Source organism: Gallinula chloropus (assembly GCF_964237585.1).
Source record: "Gallinula chloropus genome assembly, chromosome: 9".
NCBI lineage: Eukaryota > Metazoa > Chordata > Aves > Gruiformes > Rallidae > Gallinula > Gallinula chloropus.
Genome location: NC_140094.1, coordinates 10,698,695 through 10,709,878, shown reverse-complemented (window position 1 = coordinate 10,709,878; position 11,184 = coordinate 10,698,695). Strand labels below are relative to the sequence as shown.

Sequence of the window (11,184 nt, the reverse complement as noted above, 5' to 3'; positions counted from 1 at the left end):
AATCAATACTTTTAACTCTGTGAAAAGCATGAATGTAATCTTAAGTACTAAGCAGAAATTACTAGCGACACAGGAAATTAATTAAATCTTTTTTTTTTCCTGAAAACTCTTAAGATTTAAAATCACAACTGATACTTCAAAATTTTTGTTGGCTCTTGATATCGGGCCAAGAAGAACAAAGTTTCTTCTGTATTTCGGTTAATCAATTTCAGCATTGCTTCCAACACGGCTGTGGAGGAAAGTGTCACTTACTAGAACTGACCACAAAGTGGTGCTATCTGAACAAAAATAGATTTTCTTTCGCCCTTAAACGCTTTGGGCTGTGCTAAATTCATGAAGTAACTTTGGTTGAAAAAAACCCCAAAACAACAAAATCAAACACGGGTTTCACGTGCACCGTTGTCAAAACTAGCAGAGGATCACATGTAGCCTAGCTTTCCACACAAAAGCATTTTCTCTTAAGCTTTTTAAGCTATCAGGCATTGAAACCTTAGGACAGTAAGCTTGCAAGAAGACCATGACAATTGTAAAGGGATTAAGTGTCCTGTGCGAGGATCTACACCGTCACTGAAATTCACTGACACTATCTGGAAAGCAAAGGCAAAGTGCATTCCCTTAGCCCGGCTCGCTGTAGTAGATTGCAGAACTGAAGCAATAACAAACCAAAACATTTGCAATCAAAACATTCACCTAATGCATTCAAGCTATTCCCTGATGCCTTATCACTGCTGTCAAGAACCGCCTGTTGCATCGAGCTGATGCACCTCCTTGGCTAATACAGAGCGTAAGAGGCTACTTGGTTATAGATAAAGCCTCGTGCAAACGCTGCAGCCTGGCTCTTGAGTTTTAGCATCTCCTGTTTGTGCAACTACACCACCACACAACCGAACCGGGAGCAGAAGTATTTCCATGTACAATGAGGCCGAAAAAGGCGTAGGCATGCAGCCGAGTGATCAGAAAGCCCTCAGACAGGCGTGAGAAGATGAGGTGCTGCTTTGGACCCTGCAGCACAGCCCCCTTCTCAGCACAGCCCTGCAGGAAGACAAGCGGCTCGGCAGAACGGCCGCAGGGAAAGCAGGCCTCCTGTATTCAGAGCTCCTGCCGGGCTGGGCAAACACCAAGGGGTCCCAAACGGGTGCGTGTGCCGGGTGGCTTCGCCTGGCCGAGGCCCGTCCCTGTCCTCGCCCCATCCCACTCCCGATCCCTGTCCCATCCCGCTGCCGCCTCCCGCCGGGCCCGAAAGAGCCCGCCCCCTCCCGCACTCTCATTGGCGGGCTCGGCCTTCCCATTGCCCAATCGCTAGCTCGAGCGATCGCCTTGGCGACGGCGGACGCCGTGCGGCCTAGGCGGCAGCCATGGCTGCTTACAGCCGCGGGGTGCTCGTCGGCAACTGGAACGAGGCGGCGTGTTTGGAGCAGGTAGCGATGGAGCCAGGCCCTTCTTTCCTTTCCGGCTGCCGGGCAGCCTGCCCTGCCTCTTCGCCTCACCGTGTTTCCCTCTTGTGCTTTAAATTCGGTTTGAACGCGAGGTTTGAGAGTGCTGGATAACTTGCCTGCCCCCTCTCTCCCTTGCAAGCAGGATCGCTTGAGGGATTTCATGGACAGAAGAGAACGTGGAGAACTTCTGATACAGAAAATAAACAACCTGCAAGAGAAGCTTTTAAAGAAGGTAATTTTTAAAGAATGTTATGCCAGTCATCTCTGACTACACACAGGATGGCAGAGATGTTGTCAGTGTTCCTGATGCCAGAATTAATAATGGTAATATGATTGCTATGATAATAAGAATGCATGGGTTAGCATTTCATGTGCTGAAACACTTCTGATATTAGGTTCAGATAATTCTGTAAAAAACCATGTGTGTGTTTTAATTTAGATGCAGCTGTCGGTGTCTAAGGATGGATTTGTTCATTTTGGAGACACCGTGATGCTTTTGAACCCAGGCAGCAAATCCTCCACGAAGAACTGCCCTGGAGCGTGTGTCAGACTGACTCTGGCAATTAATCTGGATGAAATATCCATATATTCGTTCAAATCACTGGAAGCACCTTGTGGAGTTAGTGCAGTTGAGAGCATGGACCCTGTGGCTCGAAACACTTTTTGCATTTTAAGGTTTCCTACTTTTTTTGAGTTTTTTTCAGTTTTTCTGTTTAGCCTTCAGTGTTTTGCTTTAAGAAATATGCAATGGATTTTGCTATTATACAAATGAATTTGAGTAAGATTAATGTATGTAAGAGTCTAACTTGGGTCATGCATTAGGTTTGATTCTGCTCCATGCATTACTGTCAATAATTCCAAAGAAGTTTAAATCAGTTTAGAAGTGGTGTAGAAACAGAATCTAGTTCACTGTATCACTTGGTAAACTGTAGCAGTTTCTAATGTGTTCATAGTTCAGCTGTAGATTACAAAACATGTCCAAAGAGCAATTAGTATTGTTCTTCATTCTCCTGCAAATAAGGTCTCTGAAGCAGAAATCTGTGTCAATGCTTTTGCTGTACATGAAACGGACAATGTTTCTGGAGTCCTGACAGCATGCTCTCTCCCTCAGAAACATAGTTAATTCCATCAGTTTTGGGGAGAAAAAACAGAACAGTGGGAGGATCTGCCCGGGTGTACGTGTTTAACCATAACAAGGCACAAGAGTACAAACTAACCCATATAATCCAGATTGAATGAAACTCTTTGCGTTAGACCTATGAAAGGATTTTGATGCCAAGAGCATAATTTAGGCCTTCTAGAACTGCAGGCAAAATACTTTTTGCTTAGCTGCTGTCAGATCTTAGTCTCATCGGTACCAAACGTTATCAAGTCCCTCGTTCACTGACTACTAGGTTGATCAGCTACACAAGTTCTTTTTACACTGACAATACTTTGAGAGCCTAGCACTTATTTTAGTGATTCTTTAATGTAAAGTACAGAAATTATTCTGGAAAAAGGGGTATACCAGGATGAATGTTAATGTAACAAACCAAATTGATTGACTGAATGTATCTCTCTTCCTTTTTTACAATTTTAACAGTGTTGATGGAGCTCCAGCAAGTGAACCAATTAGATTTGGCCAGAAGTTTTGTCTTGGGACAACAGGAGGGGCTTCTGACCGAATGGTAAGGCAATGAAGTGACAAATGGCAATGGTAGCATATACTGATAGTGTGCATTTACTTACTCTCCTTCTATATAAAGCTGCACTGTGGTTCAACATGTTTGCTTTATGGAACAGATTCAGAATCATACATAGATCAAGATAAGCAATACCTATCCAGAAAGTTTATACAACATGCCTGAGATCAGGTGTGCAAGCTAAGGGGGCTGTCAGCCAGAATGACTGATATTAAAAAAAAAAAAAAACAGGAAAAAGAAATTAAAATTAGCTTGTGAATCATGAAAGAATTACAGTGAGAGTACAATGAGAACATTTCATTCTTGTCAAGATAAGTCTGTAGTAGGTATATGAAGTAATGTACTATTCTGTCACTCTAAGGGAGTAGATTTCTATTAAATGTTAACAATTATGTCTCCAAGTTAGAAGCAGGTAAGACATTACATGTTAAATACTCAAAATAAATCACAGCTTTGAAAATAATTTCTCTCTCAACAACCACTTTGGTGAGAGAGAATCCTGTGAATGAAAGTTCAGTTTTATGTTAGTATTCACCTGTCTGCATATAGGATAGCCACTTAATGAGCTGATGAACAATATATAATCTAAGTAAGGCATTTTGTCTGTGTAGCTTTCACTTGGCAGACTGATTTTTCAGTTGAGAATTTCTTTTTTTAATGAAAAATATTTTTTAAAACTACTTACTGTTTCTTTTATATTTATACTGACCTTAATGTATATTTTCATTCACAGTTATATCTAGCAAGTGACCATAAGTCATTTATAAGATTTGCTAAGAAATCTCACCTTCAGCAAGTATTTCTGACAGATGAGCTTTCCTATTTGACTTGCTGGCAAGCTGCCTTCTTGGATCCACAGCTGCGTCTTGAATATGAAGGATTTCCAGTTCCTGTAAGCAATTAAAACAGTAGAAAATGTTATGCAGATTTAATTGTAACTGTAGATGTTGTACTTAGAAAAAGGTTGTGTCCATTTCATTCACACATTTTCCTTATATAAGATATGAACTGTACTTTTAGGAAGGAAGAGAGTTAAGAGTTAAGTCTATTTAACCTGGGAATCTGCATATAAAACTAGTAGCTTCTGGTGTTCACTTTGAGGTTGGTTTGCTTGGTTTTCCTCATCAGATTTTTTTAAAGGTCAACATGACCATGTTGTGAGGATGCAGCACTTGGAATCTGCTTTTCAGGACTTTTGAGTGCTAAATTCCATGTCCAATATTAAATTTACGTTAAATTTACAAATTTATAAAGGCATCTGAGTATGTGGATGCTTTTCCATATGTGGTTTTAAACCTTCTGTAAATACACTAAGGAGATGCAGTATTTTGCTGTTCCACATAACTGCGAGACTTCCCGAAGCGCTGGGTGTATAGCAAAATATCACCAATATAACTGTTCCTCTGCAGCCTTGAACTGTGACTCATTTACATAGAATCAGCTCACTAATAAATGCAGTCAAAATCATGTAATTGTCAAAGACAACATTCTTTATTCACAGTATTGGTAAATGGAGGTGAATAAAAAAATACTTGTGTTATACATAAGAAATTGCAAATGGGTAAAATATAAATGTCTAGGCTGTGTCCCCAAGCCATCTGTGTCTCTCATGTGGCAAGCATAAACTGTAAGGAGAATTAGCCTGATGCACAGGCCACTGGAATAACTCTTACTACTTGCTTTCTTTTCAATTTTTTTAAATTTTTAAATTCTTTTTATAGTGGCCAGCAGAAGGGAGTAGAATGGAATGGAGACAGGACATTTGGACAGAATTTTTCTGACCTGAGGGCTGAGCATTTGGCTGGTCTTAGCCGTTAAGACAGTTGTGTTGAGAACTGATAGGGTATAAAATATCTCACTATCAATGTACAGAAGTCTCAAAGTGATACAGAGCAATGCAGGCTTACATTAAGCAGTAAATAAAGCATTTATTCTGAATAAGAAAAGTTAAAATTACTGTAAAATGTCTATCAAGTATGTCTATTGTCTTCCCTTGTTTTTTTTTTTCCAGGCAAACTCTGAAATTATTATTACTCATTGCCATACTAATCGGAGCTTAGCTGTTCCAAGAAACTTTTGGACAAGGTAAGAATAATCTGTAACTGGCAGGGATGTGCATAATGATGTGCTAACATCAAGAATTACTGTAAAAAGCAAGATAGTTACTTTAGGAACACACTGAGGAAATGGAAAAGAACAGAGAATGCACATTCTCCTTTCCTTTATTTCTGGGCTGTAATATGTGCCACTGAGATGCTGCAGACAATCAGTTCAGTCTTTTTTAAATACATATCATATCATGCTTCTAGCCTTCCCTAGTTTCTTGGTGGGTCTCCCTTTGAATGTCTTGAGCAATTACAGTTTGTGATTTTTTTTGAAGGAAAAATGGTACACTAAGAAATGTGTGAGCATGAGAATTAGATCAAAACACACTACATAAATCGTACATTGCTCACGTCCATATAAACCAATCTCTCAACAAATTGAAGTTAATCCAACAGTTCAAGTTGCATGCATTAAATGAATACTGATTAAACATTGTTAAGGAGTTGCTTCCAAACAAAATGGTGATGAGAACTTAGCAAGCTCATACATACAGAGTCAGTGAATTGGTGCCTTATACTGATGGGGCCGCTTTAGCTCTGAAGCCAGAAAGGTGGCATTTCTCTTTGATTTCAATTTCCTAAATTATTCAGAGAAACAAAGTGGGTTATTGTGTTTCTTGTGAGTGTTTAATATTTGGAATTGGTTAGTGATATTTTGAATATGCCAAGAGAAATGGGAAAACACGTTGAACAATCTACAAATCATATAGATCTGCTGAATTTATGTCCATATTAATTCTCCTGCCCATCCCTTTTTCTTTGACTTTGCAGGTCTTATTTTGGAAAAGAATACGAAGTAATTTGTCACACTTATCTGGACTCCCATAAAGCTGAAGAAGATAAGAATTACTGGCTAATAGTTACAGCAAATCCCAGTGATGAGGGTGGTACAATGATTGATAGACCCATCCCTCACCCAGGGGGGATCAGAAAGAACGAGTTTTGTGAAGAGACATAGAATATAAAAATTTCAGACTCCAGAAAAAGATTGAGAAGATTCTGACTTTTGGGTTTTTTTTTTTTCTGTTTAGATTTTAGTTGTAGAGGTGTTTGTTTTAAAAATGGAAATGAAAGTCTATCATTAGAGTCATAGAATCATAGAATCTCCAGAGTTGGCAGGGATCCACACAGGAGCCAAGTCAGAGCATGGGACTGAGAGCATCATCCAGACACTTCTTGAACTCAGCCAGGCTCGGTGCTGTGACCAGTTCCCTGGGGAGCCCGTTCCAGTGCCTGACCACCCTCTCAGTAAAGAGCGTCTTCCTAATATCCAACCTAAACCTCCCCTGTCGCAGCTTCATGCTGTTCCCTCAGGTTCTATCCCTGGCCGCCAAAGAGAGATCAGTGCCTGCCCCTTTGCTCCCCCTTTGTCAGGAAGCCACAGACCACGATGAGGTCTCCCCTCAGCTTCCTCCTGGATGAAGAAACCAAGGGACTTCAGCCTCTCCCCCTAAGACTTCCCTTGCAAACCCATCACTATTGTCGTTGCCCTCCTCTGAACAGTCTCCAATAATTTCATGTCCCTCTGGTACTGTGGCAACCAAAACTGCACACAGTACCCAAGGTAAGCTTACACCAGTGCAGTGTGGAGCAGGACAGTCACCTCCCTGGATGGTCTGGAAATGCTGCATATCTCATTTACTCATCAAGGTTATACAGTGGGCAAAAACTAATGAAATTTGATGATCCATGCACAACATCAAAAATTCATGAATTGGTAAGGGTTCATTTTCCCATTTTCATGTTCACTGATAGCACAGATGTCAGAATCCAGGAAATCTAATATATTTTCACTACCTTAATGGCCATCAGAGTGTATTTAACCAATGCTTCCAAAACCAAAGCAGTGTCACACCCTTTTAAGTGTACACTTTCCAGAACACTGAAAACCAAACTCATGCAAGCTGTCATGGGGGACTAAGATGTTTAAAGTTCATCTAAAAGAAATTCAGTTGTTACGTTTAGTCCACACTGTTTAGCACAATGTTGCTAAGTATTAAAAAAAAATCACAAGTGAGGTGTCTCTGTTTCAAGATTGGTTTCAGATTTATGGGAATTAATTAAAAGTTACATAATTTTTTTTTTACCTTTGTCCATATATTCTATATATTTAAATGCCAAGCAATCAAGAACTTAAGCACGATGACACAGCCTAGAGAATCCTGACAGCTTTATCCATATGTCACTGTATTCCATTTGTCTCCTACCCTCAGAATTTTTCAATCCAAAATCATTTCTACCAAGTATGAGGAAAAATTGTCAGAGAAAATTAAGCCCCCACAAATCTCATGAAACTAAATGCCAAGTAGAGAAAGAATAAGAGGCACTGTAAGTTTATCCAAAAAGAAAAAGATTGTAGTCTATGTTCATACCTAATTAAAAACCAGAAAATCCTCATGAAAAAAAAATGGCCCAAGAATGGTTTTCTTACACAACAAAAGCAACCAAGCATGAGATGCAAATACATGGAAAAGAGATGTCATTACTTCGTAGTTACCTGTCTTTATATGGAAGCTGAAACAGCATCACGGAGAATCTTCTTAATATATGGCATTCCATTATATCCATTCAGTTAATGCATACATACTCCCTTTCTTACTGTACCCCAAGAGCAGGCTCTTTCTGCACAAATTCAGTCAATTTCTGATTAAAACACTACATAAATCTCCACTCTCAAAAAGATTCCCAAGGTCTTCAGCGTTCATAAAGGTCAGGTAAGACTTCTTAAGTTTTACCAAAACAAAGCTACTGAACTTTCACTTTCACAAAACAGGGGACCGATCCAAACATTTTGGGTCTTCAATCTCTGTCCCTGACCCACTATCTGTTTAAAGCCTTGACAATGGGCTTGAAAAGTTCCTGCCTTCATTCAGTATAAATTAGATGAGCAAACTGTGGAATAGGCCAACGAGGACTTGACATACAGGGGCTCAGAGCAGGAGAGAGATTGCAGCTCTGTGACATGCAGGTTTGCTTTGAGGGAGCATATCACAGAGAACAGTTTTTGAATCCCGTCTGTTGCAGGTGTGGTATTGTAGAGGGAATTGGCAACATTTTCTTTCATTTTGCCTTTCACGTTCTATGTAAAGATAGGAAACCTGACATGTGGCAAAACATGCACATTTATTTATAGAGATACTGTCACTTCTCCAGTTTACAGAGATTAAAATTCTGCACATTTAGACTGACATAATTCTGCTTTGATTTTGTAGGTATTAAACTAGAAAAACTTAGGCTTCATGAGTGCACTGCAGTGTTTCTAATTTGACCACTGTGGACATTTTTTTGGGATAGCCATTTCCAACCTGGCAAAGTGTCTTTCCTCAGGGTTAAATGTTAGAAAAAAGCAAAACTATTGGTGAAACAAAGCTTCATGTGAACTCAGACAAGAATGAGAACTGTGTGGGCAGATGCTTTGGCCCGTTAATATTATGGATAAGAGCGGTTGTGTGAGCTTGTGCGCATTTGTGTGGGAGAAAAGCAACACAGGCTGCACAAAAACAAGCTTTGTAAAGTCTTAGAGGAAAACCAGAGATAAACAGATACAGAAATGAGTACAGAAGTGGGCAATGCTGGAATTAGGGGCTGATTAAAAGTGGCTTGGAGACTTGTATGTGTTTTGATCAGCCCACTCGCATGGGAATGGACTTTCCAAGCTGTTGGAAAATTAACAGGATTGAATCAAAGAATCCTGACTCCATTATCAGTTCTTCTTCTTATCCAACACAATTTTAAACCCACAGGTTTCTGCAAGGCTTCTTACACATTACATAATTATAATTCAACTGATTTGGGCTATCAAATGCAGATCTCTTTATCTGTTACCTAGTTTTACTTTTAAAAAGTTCTTCACGCTTCTTAAGATTGTCCACATGATGGCACCACATTTTTCTAAACAGCACAGTTATTGCTGTAAAATATGAAAAACTACCTGAAATGTTTAAATCCAAATATGTCCCTGGTACAATGTGACAAAAGCTAACCAAGTTAAATCAGGCTTGAATTCTGAGCTAAACATCATTAATATTTTATCAGGTTTTTGGAAAATAAAGTTAAGCAGCAACAGTAGATAGAAGAACGGAGTATGTTGTGTCTTGCATACAAAGAACTTCTTAAATCTAATTGGAACATTATTAGTTGTAACCAAAACATACTTTCAGGAGATCTTTAGGAGCTTTTTCTTTCACTTTCTGTGTAAAGATATGAAACCTGATATGTGATGACCTATATATCATTTCATAGATGCATTAATATTACCTCAACTTACAGAGATTAAAATTCTGCACATTTTCACAATAGACTGACATAATTCTGCTTTGATTTTCTAGGTATTAAGCTAGAAAAACTTAGGCCACATAGAATGCACTGCAGAGTTTCTAATGTGGCCACTATGGACACTTATTGATAAACACAGGATCTAATAAAAAGGATTATGGGACTGAATATTAACACAGAATCTGAACAATCCTGTGACTGCCAGTTAGAGACAACACAGTCTGGTGGTTAGGGTAATGGGAGATCCAAACCGTGCTCCAGACCTGACCATTGTGTAGCTAAGGGTTGGTACTGTGTATCATGAAATATGGAGAGTGATGCTTGCCTTGTTTGCAAAGCAATTTGACATATACCAATGGAAAGCAAAATCATGTATTAAAGAAAGCTTCTAATGCTTCTTCCAAATTAGACCCAATATGGATAGCTCTATTGTGGGAAGATAAAACTCACTTTGCCTCCATTCCAGGCAGCTCAAAAGCTGTTAGCATGAGGCTGATGCTCAGCTATTAGTCCTTGCTGATGGACAGAGTGCATTAGTTCAGATTTAGTGCTCCACTAATACAGCTTTTCATAGTCCTGAGGTGCAGGGAGGACTCACAGCTACACATTTTGCTGTGCAGATACGTGTTAGCAGCACAATATTGAAGTAAAAAAGCACAGATATTTCCAAGTCAGCAATAAAATGCATCATCCTCCTAGTAACCTTACACACCACTAACACGGGAAAATGGAAATCCAGTTTTAAATGTCTTTTCACTTTCCCTCTCTTTTGCATGCTTCCCCAGCTCATATTTCACATCATTTCTCCTCAGCCCATCACTCTCCTCTGCCATCTAGCCTAAGCTTTCTGATTTGCCGTGGTTATAAAGTGCTCTTCTAGCACTCAGCACAAGCCCCTGGCCCCTCACACTAATCACATCAGTATCTGCAGAGCCTGCTTTTCTTCTCAGTGATTGCCATGAAGTATTGTTTTAGTTCAGACAACTGATCAGAGGAGGCCATGTGCAGGTTTAGTAACTGGATAAAACATCTGAAGAAAAAAGAAAAGGAAAGCTAAGAGAACATTACAATAAGAAATTCCACACATCAGTGGAAGAAAATACCCAAGCACTGGAAAATTTGGTGGAGTTGGCAGGTAGGAGGGTGATTTTGATAACATGTGTGCCTGCTCACCCTAAATTAATATTGCACGTCTGTTGTAAATTGGGCAGAGGAGAGGAAGAAAGACCTACTCTTTTAAAAGCACAGTTATTGCTTTAGAAAAACTTAGGACTTTTTAATGCATTAAAACTAAGCCAGGGGGCCACAAAATAAAAATACAGATGTGAAATGCAAAATACATTAAACACAAGTGGAAATTGGGAAATCTCTACGTCATTTTGTCAGCTACACCTCTCTTCTGGTTTAGACTTTGTCCCAAGTCTTACCTCCATTCTCTGCCTGACCTGCCTTATTTCTCTGCCTGTATGCAGTATAGAGAGGGGCAAGCCACAGTTTGCTAGGTCTCCTCTTCATGCTGGTTTAACTTCATCCTGGAATCTAATCTGCAATATTGTATTTCCTGGGTAAGAGGAGGAATGGAAAGACCTGTCACCTTGCTGGGTGTGTGCTATTTCATCAGAGATATGAGCAGCCATAATAATGCCAACTACATGATTTGCATGACAGGTTATAGCATTACTTGGA

General features: G+C 39.6%; 1 protein-coding gene across 1 annotated transcript; it reads left to right on the top strand.

Moving 5' to 3' along the window:
• Positions 1-1,355: 1,355 nt before the first annotated feature.
• CFAP161 (cilia and flagella associated protein 161) lies at positions 1,356-6,181 on the top strand (the record flags this gene model as incomplete). The annotated part of the gene is made up of 7 exons (XM_084268335.1): positions 1,356-1,418; positions 1,579-1,668; positions 1,876-2,111; positions 3,019-3,103; positions 3,852-4,010; positions 5,130-5,203; positions 5,995-6,181. 7 exons carry the CDS (start codon positions 1,356-1,358, stop codon positions 6,179-6,181), a joined length of 894 nt encoding a protein of 297 aa, XP_084124461.1.
• Positions 6,182-11,184: the final 5,003 nt, after the last annotated feature.